Below are 14,595 nucleotides of genomic sequence, written 5' to 3' on the forward strand. Positions count from 1 at the left end.
GGGTAGCTTGGACTGGGATAGCAGTACAGATGTTATGGTAAATATCCAGGGTTTAGTTAACAACTGAAAGGAAAGGAGGAAGTTGGAGATCATCTATATATATATATAAAAGCCTAAGCGACCAAACGACCAAACAACCGGTCACTATGACGTGCACTGACCACCAGGAGACAGATGCTCAACGCACAGGATTGGGCTCCCTCCTGTCTGGATCGGGCCAAAACCGGATATCCAGCATCCCCCAACGGGTCCCAGATTGTGAGCGGGCGCAGGCCAGGCTGAGGGACCCCACCAGTGCACAAACCCATGCATGGGGCTTCTAGTAATAGTAATAATAATAAAGAACACTTCTCTTGCATTCAGAACTCTTCTAATTACTTTAATCTTCATAATAATACTACCCACAGTTAGGTATTATTATCATCGCTGTTTTATGGGTGAGAAACTGAGGCTCAGAGAGGTTGTGACTGGCTAAAGTGGCCTAGATAGTTATAGCAGAGTGGGGGACTCAAGAGGTAGGGTGCTCTTCCCCTAGTGTACTAGAATCATGTAAGTGATGTGAAGAGGACTTTGATGAGTCAATTGGTAGGATTTTTAAAAAACTTTTCAACAATGAGCAGAGGTTATGGAGAGAAAAAAAAAGAGTAAGCCTTCCCAGTGTGGCTTAATGGTTGAGCACTGGAATCAGGAGGTCACAGTTCCATTCCTGGTCAGGGCACATCCCCAGGTTGCAGGCTTGATCCCCAGTAGGGGGCGTGCAGGAGGCAGCCCATGGAAGATTCTCTCTCATTATTGATGTTTCTATCTCTCCCTCTCCCTTCAGCTCTCTGAAATCAATTAAAACAAACAAACAAACAAACAAACAAACAAAAAAGTCGACCAGTCCCTGCCTTAAAATATACAATTTCCTTTTATGTATGTTTATTTCCTGTTTTTCCCAAGGCACAAAAATGGGTCCATCCTGCCTGGCATAATAGGTGCAATGAATATTCATCATTTCATCTGTGTGAAATTAGGAAAAGATGGAGATTTGCTTTACAGACGCCCAAACCACAGTATTTGCTTTCCAGGCCACTGCCAGACATCCAGGGGGCTCAATTTCTTGCCGCAGTTTTGGAGAGCTTGCTGGTTAGGTGCTGCCCTTCGAGGGAGGGGGGTCGAGGGGCGAAGTCAGCCTGCACTACAGGTTTGTTTTCCATGCATGGTGGCTGCCATGCGGCAGGGGGCGCCGCCGTAGTAGTGTTCATCGTAGTCCATGAGAGCCACTCGACTGCGGAAAGGGCCAAGCCAGGAGGTGTGGCGGGCAGCCCGTGGTCCTTTTTGGTCTCGCAACTTTAGTATCCAGAGCTCGTTCTACACGGCCATTCTTCTACCACATTTCATCACGTTGAACGCCTTCCATCCAGTCCCGGATCCGGGCGGAAAGGAAAGCATTAGCTTCCCGCCTTCCTAGGTTACAGTGCGGTAGAGGCGCCTCCTCTCTGTGTCCTCAGGGTCAGCTTGACAGTTCCCCTGAAGCATGTCGTGTCTTTCTTTCCTCTTTGGGGGTCTTTTCTGTTACACCTACTGCAGGAACATTCTCCTCCCTACACGTCTTTCCACTGACACCCGAGACAACGGGACGCTCGGAACTGAAATCTCTCCTAAATCCACCCCGCCAACCCAGCAGAGAGGTCGCGTGTGTCTTGGTGGCAACCGAGGCTGCAGAACTCGCTAAACCTGTTCCTCCTCTCCCGGTCCCCAGAAGTCTCCCGCGGACCCGACTCGCGCCTGGCCGCGCTCGGACTGGGCTGGGCACCAGCCTGTGGCAGGCGCCGCCGGCAGCGGCGGGGCGAGCGCGCGCATCCGCCCTGGGTCCGGTTTCTCCTCCTGCTCCCCCCGCAGGCGGGGCTCCAGCCGTCGCCCTGGGGTCTCCCGGGCTCTCCACCGGGAAATCGAAGGTGAAAGAAACCCGAGGGAGGCGGGAGGCGGGAGGCGGGAGGCGGGTGGGAGGAGCCTGCAGCCGGGGGTGGGGGTGGTGTGGGCGGGGCCTGAGGGCGTCGGGGCGGAGAAAGGGGCTGAGCAAACTCGGGAAGGAGGGTTGGCCACGCAGGCGCGGGGGCAGCGCCGAGAACCCCACGCGGGAGCTTCTAGTCTCCAACCACCGCTCCTCACTTCACGGGAGAAGGGGCTGGGACTGGCCGAGAGCTAATAAAGAGTGAATGAGCTGCAGCCGCTGTGGCGGCCGGAGTCAGCCCGAGCGGCACCCGATCCTTGCGCTCGGGAGGCGGCGAGGGGAGGCGGGTCGTCTCGTCCCTCCCACCCGCCCCTCTTTCTCTCTCTTCCTCCAGCTGGTGGTCCCAGAGCCCGGCTCGGACCGGTCCTTCGGCCCCCATCCCGCACTCTTCCGCCTCCTCCGCGTCCCCACTCCTCACCTAGGGCGCCCCGAATGGCCATGGGTTAGGGCGGGGGCCTCGGGCAGCGGGGAAGACCAGCCCGGTGCCTCCGCCGGAGGGCGCGTAGCCCGAACGCCGCTCGGGCGCCGGGCATGGGGAGCGCGGTGTGAGCCCGCACCCCGGGAGGACGCCGGAGCCGCGGCGACGGGCCGAGGTGGAGGAAGAGCGCGTGGATTGGGAGGACCCAAGGGAGGAAGGGAGGGAGAGAAGGGAGGGTGGGGAAGCGAGGGAAAAGTGAAGCTGGGAGGAGAAGGCGGAGGAAGGTGGGGATTGATGCTTCTGTTTTTTGTTGCCGCTGCTGCCCTCGCGCTGGGAGCCGAGCCGGAGGGAAGGCGGTGGAGAGATGATTGCAGAGTTGGTGAGCAGCGCTCTGGGGCTCGCCTTGTATCTCAACACCCTAAGCGCGGATTTCTGCTATGATGACAGGTAAGGGGGTGAGAGGGAGGGGTGACCCCGAAGCTTCCCGCTTTAAGGCTGGAAGTGCCTCCTGGAGCAACTAATCCTGCACCTGAATTAGGAGGCGCGTCAACATTAACACCTTAAAGCAGGAACAGCCGGGACGCGAGCGCGCTGGGCGGGCCGAAGGAGTTTGGGTTCCTAGTTTGCAGCAGGTTCTCTCCCTTGACTCTTCGGCTGTTGGCAGACGTTTAAATTTCTTAGCGGAAATCGCAGCAATTTGGGAAACTGTTTAATGAACGCATTAAAGAAAAAGTCTTAGGTATTCTTTGGTGCAACAAAAGCACATTGAGTGATTTTACGTCTGGGTTGGGAAGCTGTTCCCCGCCCCCTAATAGATCTTCCCCGTAACGTTTCCGTTTATTGATGGGACGGACAATTTTATTTCCCGAGGGTAACACACACCTTTGACAGTTGCCAAAATAATGGAAAGAGGATCGTACTCTGCTTCAACTTTCCCTTTTGACGTGTAGTGTACTTGACTTGGAGCCAAGATAATGCTGCTGATGGTCTCCCCTGCTCTCCCCCCTCCCCCCGCGTCCTCCCTCCCCTTGCCTCTTTCCCTAATCGATGGAGTAGCACTTTATAAAAGCTTGGCTTTCATTTCTGTTTGTGAGTTTCACATTAGACATTAGTGATTCTTTTGTGCTAATTGGGGAAGAAGACGCCCCTAGAGACTGAAGTTGTCTTCTGCATTTGGGTTCGTTTGGGTGGCTAATGAGACCTGAACTGTGTTGTCAAAGAAACTGCATCGATTTCTGGAAAATGTCATAGTTGTGCTCGTGGCTCTACCTATTTTTTAAACGTTGTTAGTGTTTAGAAACTGATGAAAAGCACCAATAGCCATTAGGGAAAATTCCAATTTGTGTCTTTCCAGTGATTTAATCTGATTACAATTAAAACAGATGCATAATTAAAATATATTAGGGAGAACAGCACGCCTGGCTAAACTTATTAACCGTCCTGGGGTGTTTCATGCTCCATTGAAATTAAACTATCCAAAAAGTGAGCACAGATTTACTTTGACAGCTTTTCAGCAGCCTCTCTGGGCTATGGAAAGTGAATGGTTCCCTAGGGTCAGGGCGAGGCAGTGAGTGAACTTAGGAAAAGAGGTTGATAGTGAGGGGAGGTGAAGGCAAAATCTTCTCCTGGTAGTAATTAGCCATGTTCTGTATTCTCTGGTGTGCCCGCTCTCTGACTAAAAGCATGTTCATGGATGTATACCTTCAGTCAGCGAATTTTGGTTCACATCCACATGTCTATTATGAAATCCCCTGATAGTCCCTGCAAAGACATCCAGCAAACCCTTCTTAATGCATTTTATAGAGTGTCTATCAGAGGCTAGTTGCTAGGAAGCCCCTGTTAGACATAAACTTTCCCTCAATTTTTAAGCAATGTGCAGATCTTAAGCAATGTGCAGATCAATGTGCTACATGCTCTGAGAAGTAAGTGGTCTGTGAGAGGGGCTGCTTCTGTTCCCTCCAGTTTTGGGTTACAGTGCACCTGCTCTTTCTAGGGTAAATGGAAGAAAAATCTCTTGCTTCCAAAGAAGGGTGACTTTTCACAAAATAAGTTCAGGGACAAATCTTGGGCAGTGACTGGCTCTGTTGGGGACAGTCCCAATAGTAAGCATTTATGCCAAGAATCTACAGCTTATGAAAAAGTAACTTGTTGTACTATTGTAACTTTTATAGAACACTGTGGTAAATCTGGCATGCCTCTTGTATGCTACTGTTTTTCGCTATCTAGTTCTTTGAAAAGTACTTGTCAGAAGAAACTAGCCTGTAATGGTTAAGGCTGAAACTAAACTAAACTAAATTTTCAGGTACATTTTTTTTCTATAGACTTAGGGCTTATTTTGTGTTTTTTGATCATCAATCAGAATTGTTAGGCCTTTGTAACTTTAAGGAAGAACGGTGCAAGTGTGATGATGAATTAGTTGTGCTTTGATGGTGGACAATTGCTATAAATTCTCTACATGCTATAGGTTGAAGGGGGTGTCAGATTTGCTGACCTGTACCTCGCTACTTAGATGAATTTAGTGTGATGATTTGCTCATATCATCTAGTTGATAGCATGGTCAGTATATGATATCTAGATATTATATATGACATGATATGGAGGGTCTGTAAATACAAATTATACTTTTGCTACAATTTGAAGTGTACTTGACTCTAATTTTCTAAGTGGCAGACCTGCATATGCAATCCCATACTTCTGAGAGTATGAAGTCTTAAAAGTATCAAACTTGAGTGTTTGTTTTTTTAAATATATTTTTATTGATTTCCGAGGAAGGGAGAGGGAGAGAGATATAGAAACATCAGGGATGAGAGAGAATCATTGATCAGCTGCCTTCTGCATGCCCCCTACTGGGGATGGAGCCCACAACTCAGGCATGTGCCCTTGACCGGAACCCGGACCCGTCAGTCCACAGGCTGACACTCTGTCCACTGAGCCAAACCGATTAGGGCTAAACTTGGTTTTTATGTGTCTTGGTTTTTATGAAGTCGTGAAATACATATTAATAGGATCCTGGAACTCGGTGTCTGCACAGCATATTCAGGTGATTTGGTGCCAAGGTGCACTGCAAGTTGTGGCTTTCAGATATAGTACTTTCTAACTACTCTCACTCACTAGAGTGTGAAGGGGGAAGAGGGCTGGGGAGGCAGTGGAAACTGTAGGATGATGAGAGTGTGTTTATTTCCATCACTCCATTTCAGACTACAAAGGCTCAAGTTCAAAACTTTGTTTAAACTACATCTGTGGATTCCCGCTGCCCCCCCAGGAACTTCTGTGAAATACAGCTCTGTGAGGAGGGCAGGGCTGGAAGCAAAAGAGCTGCACTCAGGGAGGGAGGTGGCTCTTACGCTTGACTTGCTTAACTAAATCAAGACTGTGCATTTTAGCTGCAGAATCTGGCATTTACTGTAGGAGGGCTTTATATTGCTTCAGCTTACAGATTATTGCTGTGGTACTTCTCAAAGTTATCATTTCTTTTAAGTATAGTGATCAGGTTTACTTTAAAAACGCTATATATAATTTCTTGCAGTGTTTGATGTAGTTTGGTTGAGATTAAATGGTAATCTGAAACGTTTTTATAGCAAAATCAATTTCCCTATGGTAAAATTTAATATTTTACAAGTTTTTCTGTGCTAAACTCAAGAATATGGCTAGGATGTGATGAAACAAACAGTAAAAGAGTAGAATTCATACTATCTGATCAAAAAAGCATACATGGTTTCAACTTCATCCCTCTTCCCCTTGCCTCCAATCTAGTAATGACTATATTGAATCTTAAGTTGTGGTTGGAGTAAAATTGGAATTATAAATGTGCAGTTTTTGCCAGACTTTAAATCATGTTGCATATGACTTCTCGAAGGACCCTCTCATTTTCTGGAGAAATTTGGTGTTTAGGTCAGTGGAAACAACTGGCTGACCCCAAATTCTCTGCTCTGTTATGTATTTGGCAAGGATAATATTACATCATTTTCCCTTCATCCTCTTTAAAAATAGTACTGTTAATATGCTTTGCACAGAGATAACACTAAAAGAGGAGTCAGTTTACTTCAAAGCAATAGAAGTAAACCCTAACTATTGTTTTGTAGTCTGATTTCATTTTGACTTACCATCTAATTGAAGGCATTTCCTTTAAGTCATATAACTAGTAAATAAGATAATGCAACTAGTACATGTTTTTATTCTCACATGAGTAACATAATGCACTCATTAAAAAAAAAAAAGTCAGTTGGAGGTTTTGAAAGTGGGACATGGATTTGTGGCCGCTTTGAACATTTTTTTTCCTTATTGCTGATTTTGCATTTGTTAAACCCAACCATGATCATTAACATTACCTTTATGTTTCTTAGCTTTTCCATTTTGCAATAATTGTGTGAAACTTGGAGAAACAACTCCATGGCAGAAATTTCTGCTCTTGAATTAAAACTACTCCAAGCTCTTCATAGCACATTCCTAATTTAGTTTTAATTTTGGATATAAATGAAAATCTTTATTTTTATGGAAACACTAGTTAAGACGTTTCTTCCTTAAAGTCATTGATTAACAGCATTTTAAAAGAAGGAATGGAAGATGTAAGGCATGTTAGCAAGTTTTTTTAAAAACTTTATTTTCTAAAGCTATTCAACTGTTCCTTCTCCTTGGCCTTTTAATGTTACTGTCAGTTTGGGTTTTTGACCTGGTATGATCTTTTGTGAAATGATCAATCCCTCTGTTAACTTGCCTTTAGAAAGTTCCCCTGAATAACTTGCCTTTGACCAATATGTTATTGGTACCTTAAAATTCTAGTGTGTGCAACCATTGAAGGAATGCCCGGTGTTTAACGTATGTTTACAAAGAATTACTTATAAAATCAAAGTAAAGAAGGGAGAAGTTTGCTTTGAATCAAAGGATATATCATCAAGACAATACAGGAAGAAGCCAATGTGTACGAGTGTTTTGTTTTTTTCCACTCTAATTTCCTTCCCAGTTTATAAGACACCGAAAAAATGCAAGTGGACCCAATTTATAGTTTATGAAATATTTTATGTGACATTTTATTTTTTAGCTGTTTTGATTGTTTAATCAACTCTATGTAGAATTGGTTCATTTTGCTGAACAAGTACATCTCAGCAGTAAATTAAAATTAGGTGAAGCCAGTAGAGACCACTTTGCCTCACCTCCATTGAGACTGCCACATGGGGATTAGCTAGCAAATGACCCAAATACAAGCACCGGATGGACATTTACGAATGCCATAGGGAAAATTGCTTGCCAGCCATCTGTCTCTTAATGGTTTCCATGTAAATGTATATTTTTGGCTGTATTATTATATATTCAATTTACATTGTCTTGTCATCTGCACTTAGTTTTTCAGTGTTATTGTGCCCCTGCTGTAACACTGAATTCCTTGCTGCTATAATTATGAAATACCTACAACCTTTTGTATTCCGGTATGAGATAACAGCACGGTTTGTCTCTCTCATCTCCTTGTTGCTGTTTTGCACACTAAAGGCACTTGTTTAAAACGCCCGTGATGGTGCAGTTGTTTGTCATAGGCGAAGGGTACATTTTCTCTAAAACAGGCACCTTCCTAAGAGGAAGGGGCCAAGTTTACCCTTAAGGCACTTTGAAAAATCAGGGCTGACAAACCTAGTTTCTTATAACTTTATTTTTCTCACCCAACATGGTTTATACCTGTAACATTCACTTTTTAGATTGTTTGTCTCTTGGAAGCTAATTATATGATCAGCTTTGGGTACTCATTTAATAGCCTCACAAAAGTGGCAAGTGCGGCAGCCTTGATGGGAAGGAAAAGTGGGTTGTTGAATGTAAAGACCGCCTCTACGAACAGCTGTCCTCACTTAGAGCCTAGTAGGGGGGAAAAAAGTGTAGAGGCATAGCACCAGGAATTGCACTACCTTCTGTTTTTCGTAGGATGAAAAAGGCATAATATTTTGAGTAATCACAGATGTAATGATACGCAATGGTTTCTTTGAAGATTTGATTTGTGTGTGCTTTTGAGGAATAATGACTACATTCAATAATAATTCACTAGTTATGAATATTACTAGACACGGGCTTCTCATACATATGGTGCCTAATACAAGCAGCATCCATACCTGTCTGTCCTTTCTTACCTGTACTGTAGCAGGTACTATAAAGTGTTTGAGAGTCTGATGGTAGACTTACACAAATGCCAATCGCTTGTCCTTTAGCAGAATTTCACTTGCATTTACTCGTGTTTATTTTGACTAATACTCATATTTTAAAACTTTTACTGGGACTCTGTCAGCTTCTCTCCCAGGACATTGGTGCCCAGGATCCATGGTAGATGGTTTGAACTGGCGTTATGCTGGGTCTGGTGCTCATGGGAACTTGATTCGCACGTGGGGAAGCTTTAAACTACTTCTCCCAAATTTCTTCTTCCTACTTGTCCAGTCAGTTGTTTTCCTTGGAGGCTTGTAGCGGCTGAACTCTGGGAGTTAACGAGATTTGCCTCTACTGGTCATAGGGATTGAAGACGTTTGCCTGAGAGAGATTTTTTTGGGCTGTATTTTCTAGACAGTTAATTCTAACAAGATGCAGCACTATTAAATTTCTATTGATCTCCTTTCCTCCTCTCTGACAGTTTACCTTTTCAATCACATTTGACCGCTTCTCTGGTATTCCAGGTTTCTTAGAATAAAGGTATACATGTTCATTTTAGTATTTTAAGAACTTCTTGGGATTCCAAATTTGGGTTCAGCTATGACCTTTTGTCTTTCCAGGTAGATGGGAAATCATTGAATAAACCTATCGAGTCAGGAGAATTTTGAAGAAGTCAGGAACACAAATGATTTGTTTTTAAGTCCATATTGAGAGCTGCTGTTATGTTTTTAGAGTAGTATATTTTTGTTTACAATCATTTCCTAAAATGCAGTTAATTTGGACAACTGAAAGTGACTTTATGGATGAGAGGGAGAGAGATTTTGATTTGCTCATGACTAAAAAAAAATAATAATATGGAAAATTCTAACTCCACCTCTAGATTCCATCTTATTGCGGAATTAAATTATATGAACATTTACTTTATTCCAAGGCTGTGTGCCTGCTTTGTTGCCGAGGGCAGTGCTACTGTGTCTGCTTTAAAAGTGCTGTGGTTTTTGGCAGAGGAGATGCTATTTGCTTATGGTAATTCCATGTAAGCTTTTGTTTCTTGATTTCTTTGCCGGGCATTGGTGATATCAGAGTGAGGCAGGGTATGCAGGGTGGTGCAGCATGCAGTTATCATCAAAGAGACTGACTAAATTACATGATTTATCAAATGAAACACATCAGTGCCCTTGGAATAGCAGCTGTGAGCTAGGTGCTGTGGCCAATGGCTTAATTAAGGAACAATGTATGAAAATATTACCATGGGGTAAAGGAATTTATTGACATTTGAAACTGCAAAAGGCACGAGTTTTGGTAGTTAGCGAAAGTGCTTGTTTCCCTAATTGTGGTTCCAGAGACCATTGGTTTCTTTAGAAGTGGAACATTTTGATTGTCCTAGTCTAGAAATTCTCCCTTGACATCCTTTAGGAGTGTTTTAACTTCAAAGGATGTGTTGTTTGCTGAAGAGTGGCCACTGGGGCGCAATATGGCTCTTGACATTTTGAGCAGTGTTAAATGATGACATTGAAGTATTTCAAACAGCCATGCTTCAACATTGTTTAAAAAGCCAGTGGGGAGAATGACAATCCGTATCCCTGCATACTTGGAATTTTTGGGTATTAATTTTAAATGCAGTTCACAAGTTTGCCTCTTAAAAATAAGTTAAAAAAAAAAAAAGGACGAATAAGGCTAGTAAACGTTTTACGGCTGTGTATTATGAAATTTTGTTTTCTTTTTTCAATTGCTTATACGTGTTCTATAAAGAGACTGAAAAGATGCAGACCACAGCCTTGTTTTTTGTTTTAAGCTCTCAATTGGGTTATATGCCTGTTGTTTAGAACACTGTCGTAAAGCATATTGTTGATTCTATTATAAACTCAAGACTATAAAACTAGTCTTTGAGAGGCAGACAAGGGGAAAACACTTTGGGAAAAGTAAACTCTTGTGTTTGTTAATTTCCAACTTAAGTGAAGGTACGTGCACCCTGCTTTCTTTTCTGTTACTGGTATCTCTCGGGTTAAAAATGAGAGTCCGTAGTTTTACTCTTTACAAGGTCAGTGCATGTGGAAGTGACATCCCTGCAAATTGTGTTCTCAACAGGGATTGCCTTAGGAGGTGGTGGCTCTAGAGATACCTTCACAGGCCTGACTGCTTTTCTCAGTCTGGAGGGACAGTTGCCATTACAGAGCCAGTTGGGAGAGGGGTTCTTGAGGCAGGGCTAGCACCTGCCCTGTTCCTCTGGGGACCTTGCTCATTGTTTCATAAACTGCCTTTTGGCTACGTCTGCCTTTCTGTCTTCAGATTTCTAAAGGTATAATAAATACTGAGCCTGGATTGTCAGATCGTCTTCAGGTAGAGCACGTGGATCCGAATTCTCTGTCGAGTGTACTTTTAGAACAGGATGTTCCCCTCCTCCTCCAATAATTAACTACAGGACTGCTCTCCCAAAGCAATTGAAAAAGCCCATTTTGACAAAGAAAGCTTCCTGTGACAAATTTCCCAACTATAACTTTGCAGAAGAAAAGTTCTCAGATGATGAAGAAGTTTAATCAGGCAAAAAGACATTTTTATTTGCAGAAATGGGCCCTTTAGAGGGAAGCAATTATTTATAGCTGATGTGAAGAAGTGGTATACCTGAATTCATTTGGTAAACCTCATTTAAAATAGGAAGGTTATTCTTGTTATGCTGTTGAAAGAAAAAAAAAATGGTGCTGCATAGTCAGTGAACTTATGTTAAAGAAATAAGCTTTTACACGTTAACCCACTCTCTAGGGGTATGGATTGGTTTAACCAAAGAAAAATGAATTTAGGATTTGAATTAAAACCTTTTAAAGACACCAGTGTGCAGCCTGCAAGCACTGACTGTAGTTTGCCACATGGAGTCTTCTATTTAAAAAAAAAAAATTCTTTAGTTTTGGTTCCTCCATCTGTCTATGTAAGAATCTTTGTATTTTTTCCTTTGACAACAGTGGTGTGTTTTGCTTTTGTTACATGTTGAACAGAAAGTGAAATTTCACTGTTTTAAAACCTCTCGTATGTCGTCAACCTAAATAATGTAAGCCATTTCTGTGAGAAGGTAGTTAGTAGTTACTTTCAAATTCAGAAATGGTATTGAGGATGCCCGGGGCAGGCTTTGCCCCTTCTCAGGACTTGTCCCCCTGCCTTCATCCTTTGATATGGACATTGCCTTTTTAAAAAAATCTTTCAAAATGCAGTTTAAGCCCCCAGTTTCTTTGAACCCAATAGATCTCCCTATCCCTTGCTTAAAGGGCCATTGGTGAGCTGGCCTCTTTCCATCTGGTATGTGCATATAGTTCTAGATCAGTCTACTTGCAAATCACTTGGGGTTGTGAAAATGCAGATTCTGCCTGGAGTGGGCCTAAGAGCCTGCATCTCCGTCATTCACAGGTGTAACAGATGGCTGTTGGTTCACGGGCCACACGGTAATAAGAGCAGTAAGGCTCTATTTCATTTACATGTATTACACATCGGCTCAGTGTGTTGTACAGATACTTAGATACTTGGAAAGGCTACCTAAACTCCTGGATTAAAAATGATCAAGGATAAGGCACCTCTCTTCTTTGTATGAGTCTATTCATTTTATTTCATCTCTCTCTGCTTTGTTCAATCACATCTCCTTTAAATTGGTCATGTGGATTCGAGGTATTGTGTGGATTTTGAAAAGGTAGAGAGCCTGCTGAAACCCTAGGAGGTGATCTCTATGGAAATATCTGTCACCATCTTGTATTACAATGTTATCTTCTTTGTAGCACTGCTGTGGAGACAGGTATTGGATGCTGATTTTGACAAATAAACTGATAGGCTGTCCGTCACCTTAGGCTTATGACTTGAATAGATGCCTTAACTGAGTCTCCATAGTCAGGGCCTTCATTAGTTTGTGCTTTTGTTAAGCAACCCCTTGTAAGGGAATTTGGCTTACATTGCATGAAGGCTTTAAAAATTATAGAGTGGCAGCAAAAATATAAGTATTTAGGAAGCTGGGAGTGGGAAAGCTGAAGATTTATTGATAATAATCAGGCACTGGGTGATGCTATCAGGTAGAGGTATCTACATAAAAGTGGAAATGCTTGGGCCCCTATGATTTTTTTTAGCCTGTTATACGGAACCTTAGCATTTGGGCACTTTCAAGTGTTTCTGATTGAGTGAATGCCCTATGATTCTGAAAATTTACATACCTACTTAATAGGAATATTTTTAAAGTGCTCATTCTAAAATGAGTTAAAATTATTCTTTTCTTTTTAAAATACTGGGCCCTAGAGGCAGTTTCGTAAACAAACATTAGGCCACGCTAGGAGATTAGAGTTATGGTCCTGGAGTTACGTATCACTTTACTAGCGAGGTACTCCAGCCACTCATCGCTCTAAGACTTGGTGTTATAATTGTTTAGGGAGTGAAAGTAACAATAACAACTGCCTACCACAGAGTGGGGATCAAGTGAAGTGTTCTCTGTGTGTTTTAAAAGCTTCATGGCTCCAGATTTAGGTGTATAGAGTGGACGAAAAGGGGCCACCTGCTCCCCTGACAAGCTCAGGGAAGGCCCGTATGGTGGCCCTAAAAACTCAGAGACCTAAAAGTAACCACACAGGATGGTCTGAAATGAAAACATTTTTAACTGAAAAGCAGTTTTTGGTGGGTAGTCATGTCTTAGACTAGCCTCTTCCCTGGCAAAGGTTAATCTTTACCTTCACCAAGCCTATTGTCTTTTTGCATCTATGATACCATATCGTTGGAATGTCAAAGTAATTTTCCTTTTTCCAGACCCCTCAAAGCACAGGCACTGTTAGGGGGAACCACAAATAAACTCATTGTTATCGAGCTAATTGTTGACTGTTAACTATCGCGCACCCATCTAACTAAAAGAAGTATGTGTCAATTATTTTCATTTTATCCAACCCCAGATGTTTCCCCACTTTGCTTTCTCCTGTCTCCCTAATCTATCACCAGTGGATTTCATGTAACCCACTTATGTCTCCTCTTTTGATTGTAATGTATAAAACAAGATGCAAAACTGCCGTTCTCTGGAGCATTATCTCAATCCATTGAGGTTCTGCTTCCCAGCATTTGTCAACAATCTGGCTCAAATGAACTCACAGAAATTCTTCACAGGTTTGAATGTTTCTTACATTAACAAGAGTGTTGGACCAGAGGCTGAATGGCTCAGTACATTTGTATCTGACGCTCTTCTCCCCTGAGAACGGAGCTGTGTTCTCCATGTTATTGCTACCTTTTTCTCTCAGAGTCAGTGGGACTCCTGCTGCCCCAGCTGCTATTGCCTCCCCCACCACCCATCTCTGCTTCTAATGTTCGAAGCCTCACTGCATAAGCAGTTCTTCCTCTCCTCTATTTCTTTTCTGTGCTTTCCCTGTGTGTCTTGTCTCTGCGTGAAGGCTTACTTTGAATAGACCTTCTGGCCAATCTGAGTCTTCTTTTGCAGGGTAAAAGCACCAATTACAGTGCACCGGGTGTAAATAATGTTTGGTACTTTGGTTCTGCTTGGCAGGGTGTACTCATGGTCTCCCTCTTCAGTGGCAACTCTTTTTCTTTTACGAATATGTTCAGATTCAGAGCAGTTCTGGCAGCCGGTGATTAGAAAAGCAATATGTCAGATAAGCTATTTTTTCCTCCATTGAAGTGTTCATGTTAATCAGTCCTGTATTGAGAATTGGGAGTAAGTACTAGATGGTCACACATCATTTTTCAACAGTTTGGCTCAAGTAAACTCACCAAATGGTAACATCTAGTACCTAACCTTGGTGATACATTTTTGTAAGTAATTAGAAAATATTTCTTAATTTTAGAACTTTTCAATCAACAGAGTGGCAAAAAAGTAAAAAGACCACAGATTTATGGAATCAGATAATCTAGAGATCTAATCCCAGAACTATTACTTGCTTATTGGGTAATTTTGATCGCGCTACTAAGATTCTTTTAGCCTCTGTTCCTTGTTGTATAGAATCGGTGTAGCAATACCTACTTAATACAGTTGTTGGGAGAATAGACCGAGATAAATTATATAAAGTGCCTGGTCTAGTGTCTGGTGTCCAGGATAATTATC

At 42.8% G+C, this 14,595-nt stretch overlaps 1 protein-coding gene across 2 annotated transcripts in view; it reads left to right on the forward strand.

Annotated features, from left to right (window-relative positions):
- Nucleotides 1–1,996: 1,996 nt before the first annotated feature.
- Nucleotides 1,997–14,595, forward strand: part of TMTC2 (transmembrane O-mannosyltransferase targeting cadherins 2) — a 409,914-nt gene continuing 397,315 nt past the window's right edge. The window contains exon 1 of one of the 2 annotated variants that reach the window (XR_009451272.1): nucleotides 1,997–2,861. Coding sequence is in view for 1 of the 2 variants with exons in the window: in XM_059683726.1 (XP_059539709.1) it covers nucleotides 2,779–2,861 (83 nt within the window). In the remaining variant the exon portion in view is untranslated. The remainder of the gene's footprint in view (nucleotides 2,862–14,595) is intronic. The other variant, XM_059683726.1, reaches the window with a different exon arrangement.

This window comes from Myotis daubentonii, chromosome 2 (genome assembly GCF_963259705.1).
Source record: "Myotis daubentonii chromosome 2, mMyoDau2.1, whole genome shotgun sequence".
NCBI classification, from domain to species: domain Eukaryota; kingdom Metazoa; phylum Chordata; class Mammalia; order Chiroptera; family Vespertilionidae; genus Myotis; species Myotis daubentonii.